This window comes from Mauremys mutica, chromosome 13, assembly GCF_020497125.1.
Source record: "Mauremys mutica isolate MM-2020 ecotype Southern chromosome 13, ASM2049712v1, whole genome shotgun sequence".
In the NCBI taxonomy this organism is placed as follows: domain Eukaryota; kingdom Metazoa; phylum Chordata; order Testudines; family Geoemydidae; genus Mauremys; species Mauremys mutica.
In genome coordinates, this window is record NC_059084.1 from 4454213 (window position 1) to 4473891 (window position 19679).

General features: G+C 54.5%; 1 protein-coding gene across 3 annotated transcripts in view; it reads right to left on the reverse strand.

The window, feature by feature from the left end:
- UCKL1 (uridine-cytidine kinase 1 like 1) overlaps window positions 1-19679 on the reverse strand; it is a 42562-nt gene that overhangs the window by 7748 nt on the left and 15135 nt on the right. For 2 of the 3 annotated variants that reach the window (XM_044985261.1, XM_044985262.1), the window contains exons 2-8: window positions 14707-14900; window positions 13196-13302; window positions 12288-12458; window positions 11034-11105; window positions 7798-7987; window positions 7142-7203; window positions 5109-5125 (exon numbers count right to left, since the gene is read on the reverse strand). In XM_044985261.1, coding sequence (XP_044841196.1) covers window positions 5109-5125; window positions 7142-7203; window positions 7798-7987; window positions 11034-11105; window positions 12288-12458; window positions 13196-13302; window positions 14707-14900 — 813 coding nt within the window. Of the gene's footprint in view, window positions 1-5108; window positions 5126-7141; window positions 7204-7797; window positions 7988-11033; window positions 11106-12287; window positions 12459-13195; window positions 13303-14706; window positions 14901-15507; window positions 15744-19679 lie in introns of those variants that run through there. The other variant, XM_044985260.1, reaches the window with a different exon arrangement.

The following is a 19679-nucleotide window of genomic DNA, read 5'->3' on the forward strand; positions in this document are numbered from 1 at the left end:
CAGCCCACTGGTTTGTTGTTAGGCCTGGCAGAGGATTCCCCAACAACCCTGCCACCTGCAGGACCTAGTGCCACTAGCCAGGGAATTGCACCTCACGGCTCCGCCCCCGAGGATGGCGCGCTGGCCTCAACTCGGCCTTTGCAGACTCATTGGGACCCAGGCCTTAAAGCGAGGTGTGTGGTCAGCACAGTCACAACCACAAACCGAACGGCCCTGTGGGTGGCACAGGCCCTCTGAGGTCACGGCTCTCTGCTGCCCAAGCCCTTGCATCCGATCCAAGTGCTAGTCACCGCCGCCCTCCCGCTCTCCGCCCCCACGCACACTGTGGTACATCACTGCGTGCCACACCAGAGAGGATCAGCCCAGGTTGTCTTCTCCAGCACCTACACAAAACACCACGGCACAGTACTCGGATGCCACAAGTAGGCATAACGCAACCAGGAACACCCCTCCTACACCACTGAGCTGCGAACAGGCCCAGGAGAAACTGTTATTTTGTCACCTATGTTTCCATTGGTTCCTGAAATGCTTGCACTTTGCTTTCCAGGCTGAGACAGCAGAGGAACCCCTTGGGGCGCCTGCAGCCCTAGACCACTCTGTGGAGTGAGAGTCAGACCAGGGATTAGTTACCGTGGATCTCATGGCAAACAATCCCCCAAAGCAATGGTGGGACTAGACACCTCATGCTCTGGGGAATTATCCAGGTTCAGCAGAGGGGAAGGATGGTTCAGTGGTTGGAGCAATACCCTAAGACTTGGGGGAGGGAGTCAAGTCCCTGCTCCGCCACAGACTTTATGCAAGACCATGGGCAAGTCACTTAGCCTCTCTGTGCCTCAGGTCCCCATCTGTACAATGGGGATAATAGCACTGCCCGGCCTCGCAGGGGGTTTCTAAAAAGAAATACATTAATGACTGTGAGGTGCCCAGGTACTATGGCGATGTGGCCATATAGGTCCCCAAGACCGATAGCTCCATACTCTAATTCTCAGGAGCATCTGATCTGGAGAAGAGGTACTTGGTGGGGGGGGTCCTTTCAGTTCAGCTTAAAGAACATCACCCATGCTCCCTCTCTGTGCACCCCCACGCTCAGCATGCAGCCCTGGCTCATCCCCCGTCACCCTGCAGCTCCCCTGATTAGTATCAAACTCAAACCACTGCAAGTGTTCCTCACATATCCCAGCGTAGCTTCCTCTGTTCACCAGACGGGAGGGACGTTCAGGGAGAGACAAAGCAGGAAATACAACACGGGTTTAAAGGGGAGGAAAAAAAAGGAGAAAGCATTTTAATTAGTCAAAGGACCGGGGGGGTGGGGGGGGGAGCCATGATCCGTATTAACTTCAAACAGTAACAGCTGGATTCGATCAACACCTGAGCCATCAGGGAGCGATCCCTCAGCAAGGGTCTTTCCCACCGAACCTGTTTGCGTAGCAGATTGTCTTAGATGTGCTGCCCTCTGCTGGACGGTCTCCAAGGGCCCCCCCAGCACTCACACCAACCTAGCGGGGGGGGGGACATGACAGCGTTATGCCCCTGTGCATTCGGTGGAGCGAGGCCCCAGGCCCAGCCACGGCCGTGGCAGAGAAGCGGGATGCCACAAAAGCCAGACTGGCAGGAGTCTATTGCGCCCTCCAGAACTTGCACACCTTGCTCCCGCTGACCCTAACAGGAGTTGGTGTCTATGGCTCCGTCCTCGACTCCTCTGCATGGAGGAGAGACCAGAGCCCCCATCCAGGACTCGGTGCATTCCCACGATCAGAGAGAGGAGCCTTCGTTTACTCCAAGATCCCAGTAACCGGGAACGCAGGGGAAGGACACACACCGAGGGCCAAGCCTGCAGCTGGGCCTCAAAAAATGCCCTGTTGGCACATGCAGACAGGCACAAGATGTGCCCACCGACCTGCTTGCCAGGCCCACAAGGGGACACAAGCACTCACACGTGGGTGGCAGGTGCCTCTTGATAGAGACCCAGTTCAAGATTTGGCCTGGGCTGGACAAGAACATCTTGTGCAGAGATGGGCCTGATGCAGCTGCCCGACTTTGGGACAGTCCCAGCTCCGAACCCAATTCCACAGCCCAGGCTCCTCTCCCAGTGGAATGGGAGCTTAGTCGAGTACGTTCCATGTTTGCACGCGCACGGCACGAGCACTGGACGTTCCTCGAAGAGGCACTAGCAATCCGGCCCACTGACCAGAACTCGGCATACAAGGGGATCGCAAATGGGCAGCGAGAACAGCTCAGCAGCTTGCACAACCAACCTGCCAGGGACAAGAGCTCATGCTCTCGCTCGACCCTGTGCTTGAGAATGGCGGACTGGCCAGGCTTGGGGGGCCTGCAGGAGTTTGTCCCTCTTTGCTGTCTTGGCTCGCAGCCATCCTGCGGGTGAGGCAGGTGAGCAGAATTTCCATTCCCCCTTCGCTGTGGCTGGCCAGCAATGGAACATTCAGCCAAGCAGCCGTGAGCAGGTCGAGAAAATGTCTCACTTTGGAAACTTATTTCCCTCCCCAGAACGAAAGCTTCAAGGAGGGGGGGAGGGAGAAATGAAAGCAAAAGAAATATGGGGGTGACCGTCTCTCAGAAAGGCAGGGTGAATACCACCAGCTCTTTGTTGTACATGCAATCAGACAGGAAGCAGACAAGAGACAGCCAGCTACAAAGACGCTAATGTAGGTAAGGCATTTCAAACACGTACGGCAGCTGGCTTTTAACGGCTGACATTTCAAACAAGGACTGCTACACTGTGCCAACGGCTTGATATTTAAAGACACAACTGGCAAAGGGCACCTGGAGGTGATCTAGACCTGGGGAGGGGAAGTATCGATTGGCAACGGTGAATTCCTCTTCGAGAACACCCGTTTTTAAAAGCAAGTCCGGTTCTCAAACAGCATGGCGGAAGGGGGAAAAAATGGATAAAGGCATCACACTTCAACGCAAGCAAGCAGACTCCGGGGTCTGCTCCGCCAAGGAAGTGTCCATGTCTGTTCCTACTGGTGTTAATGGGAACTGCACGCGTGGGTGTACAGTGTCTGCACACGGATGGCTCAATGTGTTGCAATTTCAGACAGGAAACGCACCTCCGGGTGTGAAACTGAGAAGCTGAATGTCCAGCAATTATTAAAATTTTCTTTAAATGAGTGAGAATTTGGATGCATCAGCAATTAACCCTGTTAACATCCAGTGAGATGTTCATCCTTGTAAGTTACTCTGTCATTACACGCTGGGCTTAGAATCAGCTCACCTCCATCATACTTAAAAAGTTCCATTGACAAAGTGCCAGAGAGGGGCCAAAGCGATGGAGTTTGAATCTGGATTTCTACCCAAATTTACCTACAGTTTGTGTGGAAGGTAGGTTAGCCTGGGCCCAGATCCAACATCTGGGTTTTTCTCTACCAGTTACAGATTATGCACAGCTTCACCAACACAGCATTTGAAAGGCACCGACATTAGAATGCGGGATTTTGGTATTCATTAGAAGCCATTGAGAACTGAGTCTGGGGAGTTTGGTTAGTTGAAAAGCCCAATTTTTTTCAGGCACATTTCACTCTTTTTGCATGTCCCCATCTATCAGCCCTGATCCGCTACCTAACACACGTGCCCCTGGGTGGACAGGGTGCTGGAAACAGCTGACTTAATAAAAACCTTTGGGTTTCATGAGTTTACACCAATGTTTGCAGGCATGTTCCAGCTCCTGACCTTCATTTTTTTCAGACTTTTACCAGAAAGGAAGCCTTGATTGAAATCCATGATAAGAATTCTGAGGTTACTCAAGTGTTGTGGTTGTAGTTATTTGTGCAATTAACGTGCTACAGCACTAAACTCTCCATTACAAAATCAGCACCATTTTATTAATTTTGTAGATTTTCAAGAGGCATGAAAAAAAGGCAAAATCAAGACTATGAGTGGTACTTTTTTGGATTTCAGAACAATATCAGTTTGGGGGAAAAAAATCAGCCTGTTACAAATTATACATTTGTAACTGAAAAATTGTCATGGTTGTGTCACTATATGCCGCCTTCAGCCTCGAACCTCCAAACACTTACGTACATGAGCACAGTTACCCGTAGGAGTAAAGTTACTCACACGTATAGATGTTTGCCACATTAGGCCCCGAGATTGTTAAAAGGGAAATTTTAACCATCCAATTTACTTGCTTGAAAATAACTAGCTTTGGGAAAAAACAGAAGCTTTTCTATTCATCTGAGGGTTTGTAAAAGCTTTTTTTTATGCCAAATGTAAACTTCAGGCCTACCTGAGTTATGTGTCTCTTTAAACAAAGCTATACATCTAAGTGGAAATGCATTTTTAGAAATGCATCTTTTCGCCTCCCACAAAAATAGCTGAAATCTTAGCTGAATGCCTAATGGAAGGGAAAAAGCCAACGCACTATCTACACGCTGATATTGTAAGGGTAACTAAATAGGTGTCTACTCTGTATATACACCTGGAGCTACTTAGTAATCCTATCTGCCACTGAAGTTATTTCCATAGAGCCTGTCCTCCTGGATCAAAATGTGTATGTTACCACTCAGAATCAGTCAAGTTCCCTTTGGGTGCTATTACCCCTGTGCTTTAGTCTCTCGCTCCCCAGGGCTGCCGTAATTCTCAAGGAACTTTGTTTAAACGTGGCGAGGGCTCAGCTTAAATTTCCTTTAGGTTACGAACACAAGGCCCCGGTTTTCCTATGTTTTTCCAGCGCCTCCGGCTCAGATGAAGAGGTCTCCAAACCACTTTTCACATTAATTGAAAAAAAAAATCTGGTGAAAAATCCCAAATGCTTTCCCATTCTGCAAGTCGGCAGCCTTGTGAACGTCTCTGATTCACCGAAGAACAAGTTAGGCTTGGATCCAATGTCGGTGGGAGTTGGATTGGGTATGCGGTCAGGTCAGATATTGGCCATATAAATTGCAGGTACCTTCACTTACGCTATATGCCCAGAACTTAGAATATTGCCCTCCTGGCTGCACCTGAGTCTAAAGGGTGAGATGAACACTGCGGGTCTGAGCTCAACGAGGAAGCTACTGGAGTCTGATAGAGACAGTGCAGCCCAGGCAGTGCCTGGCATTGGAAATGCCTCAGGTCACGCAGACAGGACAGAGTCATGAGGGTCTTACCTGACACTGAGTTCACGCTGCAGCAGTAACACAAAGACACAATGCAACCGGCATTAAGCATTGTCAAGCCCACGGGCATTTAGAGACAAAAAAAAAAAGGGAAAAATAGGAATATTTTCCTGTGTTCACATTTAGTCTCTCTCCCTCCACCCCACAATAACCTCCCCTCACCCAAAACTCAGCATCCACCAGTTCTCCCAAAACAGCTGTCTGGGAAGGACCCGCATTTCTCACCCACTGTGAGGTTTATCTGAAAGAAAGTTTTGCTCTAATTTGCTTTTCCTGAGGCCTGTTCCTGGAAGCAGCAGCTATCTCATCTCCATGGAAACCGGCCAGGTCTCGGACCCCAGCTATGAGTCAGTTCAGAAACTGCAAAACCAATTTCCATCTTGCTTTAGATACCAGTTCTTCTTCTGATATGACATCAGCGTTTCATACTTATACAAGAAAACAGCTCCTATGGCTGGGTAGCAAGATGAAACCTGGATTTCACAACCTCTAGACCTGCCATTATTTCAACTCTACAAATAGGGCCGTTTGCAGCAAAACATAGGGATCTCCTTTTAACTAGGAGGGGAGACATTTTTGGAGGGGCGCACTCTCAGTAAGTGTTAACATATAGGAGCAGTGTCCCCTTTATGGACTTGCTGGCCTGTGTGGTACTGCATGCAGTCTCATGCACTGGGCTTCCAGGCAGCAAGATGGCTGTAGCCGAGTGGGAGCTTAGAAAGGCCAACTGGAGTGGAGAACTTTATTCCCAAGTGCATCTGACTTCTGTGCGCATGTGCCCTTCTGGAGCGTAGCTATCTTGAAAAGCAAACAGATTCCAATGCTAAATCAAAGTGCAAAGAGACTCCTCCCCCTGCCCCCAGCATAGCCCCGAGTTAACATACAAAAGCAATAAGAACCTAAGTGTTGTGGCGCTGAGATCACCAGTCTGCCCTTCATCTTCCCAGGGAACCTGAATTGCAGCACTCAGCGCACGGTACACAACCTCATACGCTGATCTGACACCCCCTAGAGTGCTCAGCCGGAACCCACCCTCCAGAGCTGTTACACTCCAGTTAAGGGATTCAGGATTTGTGAAAACGACAGATGGCTGAGGATGTGGAAGTCGGAATCTGGATCCGACCTGGAGCCGGTTCAGACTAGTTCTCAGCTCTGAGGTTGAATCATGGTAGTTGGGCTGGATGCTGCTCCCAGGGGGCAGATCTCAGCTGTTTTCGTGAGGCTTTGACCAACATGGGGGGCATCTGAACTGGATTTGAAAAACTGGCCTGTTCTGAGAGTTGTTCAGAGCTGGAAACCCAAGGGCTGCGCGTGCTTGGAGGGCAGGGACTGGTGGAAGAGAAAGGGCCAGAGCAAAGCACTGGAGGGAGAGGTCAGGGCCTGGTTCGTGCCCAACTCCCTGCGGCTGCTGAGTTTCCTAGGCCTGCGGTTAGGAATCCTGTACTGGGGGGGAAGCCCGTACAGTGGATTCCGCTTACTGGCAAACTCTCAGTTCCCAGCAAGAAGTTGCTATTATCCAAGAGCGCCCAGTAAGGGACAGGCAGGTTCCCGGGGCTGCAGGCACGGAAGGAAGCACTGGGATGTGCCGTGCCGAGCCCAGGCCCAGGGCAGGGCACAGCCCAGAGAACGCAGGGAGAGGTGCCATGCAGCTCTGCGGGCCCCCAGCACCCTTGTGCAAAGCTCCAGCATCCAGGCTGCAGCCCTCTGCCTTCAGCTTGTAGCATGCCACTGCACAGAGGCAGGCCCGGCAGCAGCGGGCACGTGGACGCGCGGCTTGCTTTGCCCAGCGGTAAGGCCGGTGCGGTGGGGCGGAGAGGAGAGGGAGGCTGGGAGGAGTTTACTTAGGAGGTCAGGAATCTCTGCTCTCACATGCAGCAAATCCCAAGCCAAATGATACCCCGGCTAGGTGCTGGATGGTGTCACTAGCCACGCCACTGCCCCGGCTCTATCCAGGCGGAAAGCACCCATATTGCCACCTCCCTGAGGCCAGGCTTTGAACTGGAGCTTCCCAGCACAGCTCTTACCTCTTCCAGCTGGCTGTGGACATGCTGGACGATCAGGTCAATGGCCACCGTGTTCCCGCTACCTTCAGTGCGCCAAGAACGAGAGAGAGACAGGGTAAGTTACAGGGACTCAGCATCACGTCAGCACCACCCTCTCCGCTGCCTGCGATTCTGAAACACGGGAATGCTGGGTCCCTGCCCTCCCAGACCCAAACTAGTAACGCTGCTCCCTGCCGGTTCATCTCGTGGCAGGCCCAGGAAGTCAGCTGGGGTGAACTGAGGCAGACCCACCGACGTAACCAAAAACCACCCACAACAGAGCAGCCCCGTAAGCTCCTTGGCAAGGCTTTGGCACAGCCAGCCAGCTCACCCTGGTGCCGACAGACGCCCACAGGGAGTTGCCAGGCCAATTAATCTTGATTGGGAGCCATCAAGAGCGGGGGCTTTAGGGATGGGCAGCAGGGTCTTTCAGTGGCCTAGTTGTTGCCGCTGGGCAGCGTGCAGTTGGCATTGATGCCAGCTGGAGGGCAGAAAGGAATAGCCAGAGGCAGAGGGAAGAGGTGCGGGAGCTGGCGTTCGTACTGCTCTGCTAAGGGACAACAAGCCCCAGGATTTCTCAGCGAGCCAACGTAACGAACGAGGAAAGAGGCTGGCGGGACGCGAGCCGTGCTGGGTACCTCGGGGCACGACGATGTCGGCCAGCCGCATGGTGGGCTGGATGTACTGGTCGAAGGCGGGCTTGACAAACTTGTTGTACTGCTTGATGACCCCCTCGATGTCCCGGCCGCGCTCGCCGATGTCCCTGCGCAGGCGGCGCACCAGCCGGATGTCCGAGTCCGTGTCGACAAATATCTTCATGTCGAGAAGCTGAAAGGAGGCAGAATGCGCACACAGCGCGGGTGGAGCGTCACTCATGCCGGACCCCTCCCGCTGCGCTGCCTGGAGGGGAAGCTGCAGGTGGAGACCTGCCCAGTCAAGCCAGCGAGAGGAAGGGGAGCTCTCCCTCTGCTGTTAGCAGATCCCGGATCCCCCTGTTGCTGTAACAGAGCTGAGGGCCAGGTTCAAGCCCCTTGAAAGGAGCTGAAAATCACCCACTGGGAAGTCACCGGGGTCCAAGCAGCCTTGGAAATCACAGCAGGGGAACTAAGATATGTCAGGGTAGTGCTTGGAGTCCTGCTGCAAAATCTGCGTCGTCATGACAGAGGAATAGACCCCCCACTATTCCCCCGGCAGAAGGGAATCCATCACAATCTCCTCTTCTAGCGTGTGTTTCCCCTACAGCTCAACGGGACCATTGGCGGGAGATTGTAATTTACCTGGTAGCGAGGGTCTGCCACCGAAACGGGGCCCATGCAGCCAGAGCTGGTAATGGGTACAGGCACAAGAAGTTTGGTTCAAAGACCCATCAATGGGGGAGGGAAATTTTATACTTATTGTCACCCTTCTTTTGACACCAGTGTCAGCCCTCTGCTGAGCAACAGCAGATGTCAGGGCCTTGCAGCTCAGCTTCCCACCGGTATCAAAGATGTGGCATCTGAGTATATGTGTAACTTATACATATAGACCAGTCCTGGAACAGAGGTGGTCAGCCAGCATGCAGGGAGCAACTCCACCTCAGGAGCTGATCTCAAACTGCTGCTTACACAACTTCCTCTCCAACGACCACTTCCTCAATGCAGAACTATGCCTAACAAAAAACCAACACCACAAGATACGTCTTCCCAAGGCTGAACATTTGCTTGCACATGAAGGAAAATATCTCGGAAGACTAACAGTTTCACCTGCCCAATTAATATTAAATATATTTAGGCATGGCAGAACTTGATTTTTTTGGTATAATTTCCCTGGGTACTATTGATGTTTATTTTTAAGCTTTATTAATTTTTATCTATTTAAATTTTCACCGTTGCAGGAACGTATGGAGGGGTCAGATTAATTATTTAATGACAGCAGATGTTGAGATTCAAAAAGTTAAAGCTTTATAACTATTAAACATGAACTGTCAACACATGTCAAAACATACAAGGTAAATATCCTTAAATCAAACTCTTATAAGTTCTCAGGAAGCATTTTTCTTACTTTGTCTAGCTGTAAATTTCAATGATCATTGCTGGGAATATTTATTGTGTGTGGGTGTGTGTGTATATATATGGTGAAATCGACGTTTACTGATATAAATCTAATCCTTCCAACCCTAAATCTATCCCTAACCTAATGGAATGAACGGGTGACAGCCTCTACATTGTGAAATCTGAATATAGCCCTCCCACCCATGCACCTTCAGAGACACCCATGAAGCGACTAGAAATCCAGGTCAACTGAGACACTGTAGTTCCTGAGCCGGGAGCCCAGTCAGGATGGGCCAACTTTTCATTCTCCAGGCAAAGGCCCAGTCCATAGTCTGCCTGTGGAACTCACTGCCACAAGAGGTCAGAGAGTCCAATATAGCAGCTGATTCTCTTTTTAAAGGGCTGGATAAACTTGTGCCCAACATCAGGATCAGTAAGGTGGGGGAAGGGGTAATCCAAGTTAAACTTCAGGCACGCACTGCTCGTCATGGGTCAGGAGGGAATTCTGTCTATCCAGGTTCTTATTGGATCCTCTCAGCATAGCCTCTGAGTGCCCTCCCTGTCTCCTCTGTACACAGCATTGTGGGACTCACTAGGGCTCCTTCACCGTCCTGCAAAGAGTCAGGGATTGGCCAATTCCAGAGATAGGACACCAGGCTTTATGGGCCTTCGGTCCATTGGGCAATGGACCATTCGGTCCATTATGGGCTATTGGATCCAACGCAGCCTTAATCAGCCACTTCCTGTATCTCAGCAGGTGCAAATCACACATCTATTCTCATGCCCGCGAGACCCATTCTATTCTAAAACTCACTTGTACTAGTAGATCCCACTCTTTTGGTGGGTGCTATTTCCCAAGCTAAAGGAGATAGGGGTGCGATTCCCAGCTCCCGCAGATAGGTTCCTGCTACCTCCCATGAGCTAGCACGCTAAAAATAGTAGCGTAACCACGGCAGTGAGTAGTGGCATGGCCTAGCCGTAAACCCGCCCGACCCCCCACTCTCTGCTGCCTGTTCGACCCCAGCTCCCCGGGCTGTAGCACGCTGGCCTGATGAAAGCTAGTGCAAATGTGGCTTTGTGAGCTGGGAATCCCACCCCTAACTCCAAGTGAGATTCACCCGGCTGACCACTGGATGTCATTATTGCTCCAGACGAGCCGATCGCGAGAGTGTACTGAGCAATAAAGCAAAGCTTCTGGACGAAAGCAGGCAGAGGCATTCGGGTTTGTACACAGCTTGGCCTCTCATGTTACATGTTTCACGTACTGCGTTAGTGCTCATAAAAAATAAGGAACTCGCAGGCCTGGCAAGGATCAGATAAGCTTGCAGTTGCTGGACCAGCTCGTCCTAGCAAACGGACTGCAATGTGTAGAGACTAGGAGTACAGAATTGTGCCAGACTTAGTGGTGTTTTTGTGCAGTGGACAATTGCTACCAGGAATTAGATTGTAGCCACTGAACTCATTACACCTGGTACCAAATCACCAGCCTCCACATCTCTACAGATGGGTTAGAGCATTAGCCTGAGTTTCTCCCAACGTCCTTCAACTTGGCTTTGTAATCATTGGCAGCTGAAAGCCATTGAGATCCTACAATAAACTCCCACAGCAATCAGGAACAGATCTGCTGAAAGCATCTGTCTCCCTGGCCCCAGACATCGGAGACCATTAGGGGGAAGATTCCACCTTCCCTTCCTCTCTACACCGTGCGTGCGGATGGAGAGGCGTACAGCACGGAATGCTCCCCTGCCGCTCCTACTTTCCCAGCCAGGATGCGAGACGAAACCGTGAGACCCTCTTGGCTTTGCCTCTGCAGCCCATCATCCTTCTGAAGGACCCTCTCTCACCTCCAGGAGCTCCTTGTCCGCAAAAGCCATGATGCCTTCAAAGATAATCACGTTGGCGCCGTACAGAGTTTTCTGGGAGGAAACAGAAGGAAATCGGTCAAACCCAATGCAGTTAGAAAGAGAACGAGAGGAGAAAAATACTCCACTGGAGGGAGAGATGATAAAGGAGCATGACAGGAAGGATTTGAATGCCCTGGGACTCCAGGGTCAATTAAGGCACCATTGCTGGGCCCCAACGAGTGGGTGCTGGAAAAGTGCCGCTGGGATATCGGACATGACAAGGGCACCCCCCTTACAGTAGAAACTGCGATGGAAAAGACCAACCTATGATCAATATCAGAGGGTCCAGTCCCTTAGAGAGAGGATGCATCAGATAAAGGGAGCAGCAGCCGGCCTCCCACATGTTTCCAGGCAAGAGATGAGGCTGCTTTTCAACTGATCTTCAAGCCAAGGAAGGAAGGAAAGAGCTCAGCCTGACTGGGGACTGAACAGGCCCATTATGGAGGAGGCTGCTCCTATTATTGCTTATGAACACCAGTCCCGAGACGGGCGACTCCCACTGCTTCCACTAAAGAGACGGTCTTTTCATTTCTCCTTACCAGCGCTGGGAAATCTCACCCACTCAGAGCCTTTCCATGTCAAATCTCTGCCCTCCTCCCTCAAGACTGCAGATGCCATCCTCTCTGCAAGGAGGTCTGGATCGAATTCCCTTCAGACCTTCTCCATGCTATTCCTCACATCGACGGCTGGGGTCTGTGTTGCATAATCTATGGCTCTCCCTATGTAACGAGTCGAGAGACAAGTGCTCACGCACACCTGCTCCTGTCCCTGGGCAGCTGGGACTAGAGACCTGCTCCGTCGGCTCCAAAACCATGGGATTCTACCACTTGAGCTAGTGGGGAACTCCCTTTGCTGCCAGCAGCAGCAGATCCTTTATCTTTTGTTTGCCAGCCACTAGATGACAGCATTGCTCCCTCCCTTATACACACCAAGCCAGCCCATTTGGGGAGAGCACAGTGCCACTGCTGGGTTCCTACCAAGCCAGGCACCAGAAACAGACACCATACTTCCCATACAGCAACGTGATCCCTAGGCAGGGATCCTGGGTTTTCAATCTATGGTGTTTGATGGGACTTTTAGTCTGAAGATGAAGGTGCATTATCCCTCTTTCCATCTCAGCATAGCCCCTCCGCCCCCAGCACACGAATCACCCCGCAGCCCCCAGGCCCCATCAGTCCCTTTGTGTCCTCGTACCCATTCCTTCTTCCGGCTGTGGGTGGTGAAGTCGTAGATGGGGATCGTTACACTCTTGCCTTGCTTGAGTTTCTTCAGGGTGGAGATGATCAAGTCAAAGTCGAAGGCGTCGGGGTGGTCGAAGTTGAAGTCGTTGCTGGCCGCCTGCTCCTGCTGCTGTTTGGTGAGCACCTACACGAGACAGGAGGGGGCGCTGCAGGGTTCATTGCCACCCCGTCCAAGCAGAGAGCGGCACAGGATGCCTCAGCCGGGAGCCACCCGGGCTGTGCTACGGACAGTGCGCGGATGCACGTCCCTGACACGAGAGAGCAGCACGACAGCCCAGGTGTGAAGAATTGCCCTAGAGCCAGGGATTCCCTGGGTCTCCGACCCCGACAGGCAGAAGCAGCTTTGCTTTGGCATATGGGCGGCAGCGGGCGAGACCCAAGCCCTTTTATTTCTAGGGAAGAGGGAGGACGGCCCAGTGGTTAGGGTGGCCCTTTCTTGGAGTCTGGATGCACAGGGCTTGGGCCGATGGGGGAGGGGGCAGCTCCCTGGACAGTGACCCCTCCCCCTGCGGCTGGGGAGCAATGGGGGAGGGCAGAGCTTCCTGCAGCCGGGGGAGGTTCCCGGAGGTGGGTCTGAGCTGGCCCTGGGAGCGGCTCGTGGAAGAGGAAGTCCTTTTCCCTCTCCAGCCCAGCCAGGACGAGCAGCTGGAACCCAGCAAAGCAGGAGCCTCTGGCTGGGAGGCCCCCAAGGCCACCCCTCCCCAGCTCCTGATGCAGCCAGGCCACAGACACACACTCGAAGGAGTCGCCTGTCTCCCCCTGACCTGGTCTGCCAAGCACACCCCGCTCAGCAGGACAGGGAGAGGACTCCAGAGGGGATAGACACACCCGACCTGGGCTAAGGAGCTGGCAGCAGCTCACCTTGTAGAAAGAGTCCATGGAGAGCAGCACCACCCAGGGGACATCTAAGGCCTCGATGATCATTCTGGCCACGGTGGTCTTTCCAGAAGCACTGCCCCCTCCCAAGCCTGATGGGGGGAGAGAAAGGGAGAGTAGCATGAAGCAAACACACCGGCAGCCCGACCTTCCAACCTCAGTGAACGCTGGCAGATCTCGCCTGGCCGCACTCGACAAGTCAGGAGGGAACCTTTGGAAATCTACAGCATGTTACTTCCCGTTCGCATAATTAAAAGTGTTGTGACGCCAAACGAATGATTCTGTAATTACAAGTAGCTGGGGATGGCGAAGGCCCTTCAGACAAGAATCATCGGGTTAGGAGGAGAGCCGGCATTCGAACCAGCCCGGAGAGAGTCCTGGTATCAGACACACACGACAGTAAAAAATAAACTCCTCTCACAAGCACGAGGTGCCAACAGCGGGACATTGCTGAGAGAGAGACAGCACCCCCCTACCCCTCCTCTGGCCTGGCTATTTGGAGCATCGCTCACTATGTGTACACAGCAGCTAATGGCATGAGACCCTTATCTCTGGGATCTTTGGGCACCACCCTAATACAAACAGATACGTCCAATGCACCAATGTCTGTCACTCTGCAACATACTGGGGGGGGGAGGTCCCAAGTTCTAGGGTGCGTACACAGGGGATCACTCTGTGACCATAGTCACTGGTAGGACTGCAGACCCGCCCCACTCCCTTGCGGTCCTATATTTACAGATTCCAAAATCAGACAGAACCATTGGGATCATCTAGTCTGACCTCCTGTAGAACACAGGCCAGAGAATAATTCCTAGATCAGGGGTCGGCAACCTTTCAGCAGTGCTGTGCCGAGTCTTCATTTATTCACTCTAATTTAAGGTTTTGCGTGACGGTAATGCATTTTAACATTTTTAGAAGGTCTCTTTCTATAAGTCTATAATATCTAACTAAACTATTGTGGTATGTCAAGTAAATAAGGTTTTTAAAATGTTTAAGAAGCGTCATTTAAAATGAAATTAAAATGCAGAGTCCCCCGGACCGGTGGCCAGGACCCGGGCAGTGTGAGTGCCGCTGAAAATCAGCTTGCGTGCCGCCTTTGGCACATGTGCCATAGGTTGCCTACCCCTGCCCTAGAGCATTGTAGCTTCCAGCTGCCCACGGAGAAAGATGAGGACCCTAACGGAGCAGCTGCTAAAACAGACTAATCAGAGGCACAACCCTCTCCCCTCCCCCACCAAGCTTGGGAACCAAGCTGGAGTCTCTGGCGTGGCAGCGAAGTGTGCTAGGGAGGCAGGAGCCATCTCAGAGGGATGCACTGTTGCAAAGGACCCTATGCCAAGCACGTACCAAGATCCCTGCTATGGCAGCTGCGAGGGACGGCATGACCTGAAGGAACACACCCCGCACCAGCACTCAGCAGAGAGCCTCTGAAGCCACCCTCCGGATGCTAACGCCCGACAGGCCTGTGCTCGGAAAGCTCCCAGCAGATGCCTTACCGATGACAAAGGCCTCTTTGGACTGCGTCCCGTGCTCGTTGTACCATGGCGGCCGCCCAGCCGTGTAGATCGTCCTTTTGCTCGTCCGCAGCAGGGGCGGTTCGGATTTGCACTGGCTGGTGGTCCGTTTCCGGGGCGGCCTCGCGGCACCCACCGCAGGGTACAGTCTGTCTAAGGAGTCCGCTCCGCTGGTGCTAGGAGACGGGAAGAAGAAGAAACTTGGTCATCTGGGTCAACATTCATAGCGGGGGGCCCCCCGATCTGTGAGGGCATCCCCTCGGGAGCCGTGCAGGGGGGCTGAAACTGACACACTGACCCAAAAAAACAGGCCAGAGGGATTAACAATAAACCACATTCTCCTGAACTCGCCCAGGCAAAGGAACACAGCTGGGTTAATGACGAACCCTCCTCTCCCAGCCATCGTGCCATCTCCGCAGTGGATTCTGCAGTGGTTCCTCGCATTGCCAGTGGGCTGGAACAGACCCCGCAGGGTGGAGGCCAGAGGAGGGTCGTGCCCAAAGCACTGCATTAACCCACTGCCTAAGGGCACTCCTGGGTCTGACAGGCTTGGGAAAGGCCGTTTGGTAACAGGAAGTTGCCCCAAGTTCTGGCCCTGACTAGGGCCATCAGCAGCAAGCTGCTGTTCAGGGAAAGTCCCTAGTGGATGGAGGGACCTGGAGCCCAAGACCCCGGGCTCTCTTCCTGGCTCTGCCGGGCTTCTTGTGTGACCTCTGGCCAGTCGCTCTGCTCAACCATTACGTGCCTCAGTTTGCCCATGTGTAAAAACTTGGCTGCTAGTACCTCACCCAGGGGGAAGTTTGCTGGTGAAAGCGTCTGAGATCCTCCCCGGCAAAGAGGCTACAAAAGCACAGAGCATTGGGAAGTGCCATGATGGAGACAGTCTCCTCTCGAAAGCACCCTCAGCAAGCAGTGAATTCTGTGTTATCCACGTGCCAGGGTAAGAACGTCTCTGTTCTTTAGCCGGGCCTGGCCTGAAGCAGCCCAGACGCGTTTACACGACTGCGGAGAACACACGAGCGTCTATATGAGGCCACACGCTCCCACCCCTTAACACACACCTCTTCAAGCACTCTCCTCCCTCCCCCCCTCCGTTAGCCAAACTGCCCCCCCAGAGTCTCAGCTCATTCAGATTCTCTCTCTCTTCAGGGCAGCTGCGGAAAGTCAGGGTTCCTGTATTTAATAATGATTATTCTCTGCCTTGCAGTAGAACCTAGAGGTCCCACAAGCAGGGCTCAGGGCTCTCCAGTGCCTGGTGCTGTACACACGTGGAACAAAAGCCGGTCCCTGCCCCAACGAGCTTACAATCCACATCATACCACCACGTGGCAAGCCCCCGGGCCAGCAGCCACCACAGCCACGTCCCCACGTGAGAAGGCAGAGGGGTTCACGGGGACATAAAGAAAAATCACCCATATAAAGGGATCAAAAATAGCCAGGCACAGACAGGAGCCTCCCCCACCGCCCTTCCCGACAGCAGGGTTGTATTTGCCTTGCAGTGGCTGTCTGGCTGCAGCCAGTGCATTTCCAGCCCTTCTGGCCTCACAGCAGGAGGGGGATGCAGGCTGCTGTAATACAAGCACACGAGCCCCTGGGCAGGGGAGCGCGAGAGGTGGGTGCATGCGCGTGCCCTGTGCTGCTGCAGCAGGAGGGCGGGGGACCAACCTCCTGGCCAGGTCCTTTCGCGCTTGGCAGCCCCGCGGCAGAGGCTCCGAGTGGTGCCAGGCGGCCCCCGGCCAGGAGATAAGCTGCAGCCGGTGCTGCCAGGCCAACGTGCCCGGGATGGAACAGATTATTTATCTCAGCTCCTGCCGACTCTGGCCTCCCTGCTCCTCGCGAGGCTCGGGGGTGGGGGGGGGGGAGCTTTCCTCCGTCTCAAGCACACGTGAGGGGATAACGACGGCACCAGCAGGCGCTGCCCGGGCAGGGAAGCAGGCTTAGCCCCGCCTGCCCCCGTCTCCTGGGGCCCAGTGGAGAAAGACCCGAGCTGGCGTGGGGCCAGCAGCAAGAGAGGGCCACGGGCTCGCTCCTGCAGAGCGCTATTCCCCTGGCTCCTACCTAGGATCCAAGCTGCTCCTGAGACCCCAGCCCATACAAAAGGGTCAGGGGTCCTATCAGCCGTCCCCCGACAGGCCCCCCTCCCGCCTGGGGAGAGCAAGGAGGCCCTGACACTGCTCCCCCCTCGTTGGGGGCCCATCCCAGAGGCCAGCCGCAGAGCCAACGGGCCAGCGTCACCAACCATTTGTAGATCAAGATCGGGTGTTTTTCTAAAAGATCTGCTCCAACGCAGGAGGAATTATCCGGGGCACCTCCTATGGCCAGAGTTATCCAGGCGGTCAGACCGGATGGTCACAACGGTCCCTTCTGGCCTAGGCAGGTGGGGAAACCAGCAGATAAGAGGGGCACCGAAGGCTGAACGCTAGAGCTGGTGCGGCCACCACTTCCTTTTTGTCTTGGAACACCGCTCCCTGCGGGGCACGCCCGCCCCGGGGGCCCCCCACCGCTCCCCGCGGGACACGCCCGCCCCGGGGCCCCCCGCCCAGCCGCTCCCCGCGGGACAACCCCGCCCCGGGGGCCCCCCCCACCGCTCCCCGCGGGGCAAGCCCGCCCCGGGCCCCCCCCACCGCTCCCCGCGGGACAACCCCGCCCCGGGCCCCCCCCACCGCTCCCCGCGGGACAAGCCCGCCCCGGAGGCCCCCCGCCGCTCCCCGCGGGGCAAGCCCGCCCCGGGCCCCCCCCACCGCTCCCCGCGGGGCAAGCCCGCTCCGGCCCCCCCCACCGCTCCCCGCGGGACAAGCCCGCCCCGGGCCCCCCCCCACCGCTCCCCGCGGGACAAGCCCGCCCCGGGGCCCCCCGCCTGGCTGCTCTCGGCGGGACAAGCCCGCCCCGGGCCCCCCACCCGGCCACTCCCTGCGGGACACGCCCGCCCCGGGGCCCCCCGCCGCTCTCGGCGGGACAAGCCCACCACAGGGCCCCCCGCCCAGCTGCTCTCTGCGGGACACACCCGCCCCGGGGGCCCCTGCCCAGCTGCTCTCGGCGGGACAAGCCCGCCACGGGGCCACCCGCCCGGCTGCTCTCTGCGGGACAAGCCCGCCCCGGGGCCACCCAGCACTCTCTGTGGGACACAGAAGGAACTGGAGACAGGTGCTTTGGACATCAAGCGCCTCACCCCCACCCCACTTCCTGACCCCAGCTGATTTGCTGAAGGGGCCAAAGCCTGGGAGAAAACCGCCAGGCCACAAAGGCAGGCAGAGGAAATCACTCTGCGCAGGACAGGAAATCTGGGGATCCCCCCTTGCTATGTTCACTGTCCTGGAGGACCCCCCCACTTATTTCCAGGGGCTCCCCCCGCAGCATGATTTCAGTGCCATCCTATTTCTATGCTGTACTCTCTTTAAGAAGCGAGATGGGGAGCAGGGGCTGGGGTGTGTGTTTGCAGCCAAGTGAGTTCGGAGGGGCAGCGCAGTCACGCAGGCTGAACGAGATCCTGGCCCTCTGCAGACTCACTCCAAACCCTTTTGGTCTCTGACCAGCTCTGGCTGTAACCTTTCAAACCCTGCTTGAGAGGCTCAGCGGCAGGCAACCTGCCAAGGGATTAGGGAGATCATCTACCTGGCCTGGCATTTAACAACATGCCAGCCTCCATCTCCCAGTGAAACTCGCGCCCGGCTGCAGAGGAGATAAGCACTCAGCCTTCACCAATCCCACAGCGTGCAAGCACCCGCCGCCCACACGGGGCTGTTTGTGCTGGTGGTGACAAGTTTGTTTCTTTCCTATTGGCTTAATGGCCCTTCCCCCCCCCCCAACTACCTTTGGGTTTCTTCCCCACCTAGCAAACACCAATCCCCTGACTGACTGGAGCAGAAACGGGACCATCTCGCCTTTACCGACTTCTGCTTCCTCCGACGGTAACAGCACGAGCCCTGCAGCCCCCATTGTGGCAGTCGGGTTCTGGTGGACAAGGCACGGTAGCTGCTGCAGATCCAACATGAAGGGCATGATCCTTTGAGTCCAACACCAAGCGACTGGCTTGGGGGTTTTTATATTTCTTGGTTACCCAATGGTAAGTTTTTATGGGTTTTTTTTTAAAAAGCTTTTTTTCCCCTAACCTGCTTATAACAATTTTAAACCTGGTCAAAGCTTGGTCTGAAAACCCGCAGCAAAAGTACAACTGAAAGTTTAAATGTTCAAAGCACCTGCTGCAGCTACGCAGAACAAACAGTGAAGAGGTGTAAATCTCGGTCTCTCAGCTAGCAGGAGGAGGGGTTGGTGGCTCAGGCAAAGGGCCAGGGATCAAGCAATCCGGGTTCAGTTCCCAGCTCCATCACGGATTCCCTGAGTGACTCACGGAGCCTTTCTGGGCCTCAGAGAACAGCTGTCCTTCCTTTCCTCTGCTTCTTCTATTTAGGTCACATCTAACCAGAGGATGTGGGCAGCCCCTGCCTCTCCTTTACTTCAGTGGAGTTGCATCCAGGTGCAGGGTGCTGACCACACAGCAACGTCCATGACAGAGAATTAAACAGCACGATCACAAACGGGTGAGGCGGAGAGGGAACATCCCCTGGACTGTATCAACTCAAAGGGCTCCTTCCCGCACAGAGAAAGTGGGAAAAGCACGGCCAGGCAGCCTGGGTATTTTGTTCTGCTCTCCCCGGGGGGCCCTGCGGCAGCAATTAACAGCGCCCGCTATTCCCCGAGCGGTGCTGACACCCGAGAAGGATGCTGCTGCGCAGACAAAGACATTCCAGCTCGATAAAAGCAAAGATGACGAAGATGCAATTGTTATTTACCAGGGAGGAAAAAATGTTCGTTTCATCTACATTCCAAACGCAGCTCTCTGATAGCTCGCTGACGCGTCTGAGCGAGTTTTACCGATGGAGAACACAGGGACCCTGTCTACCAGAGCCCTTCTCACTCTCCTTTTCCTAGCCGCATCAGCGATACCATTGTGAGAC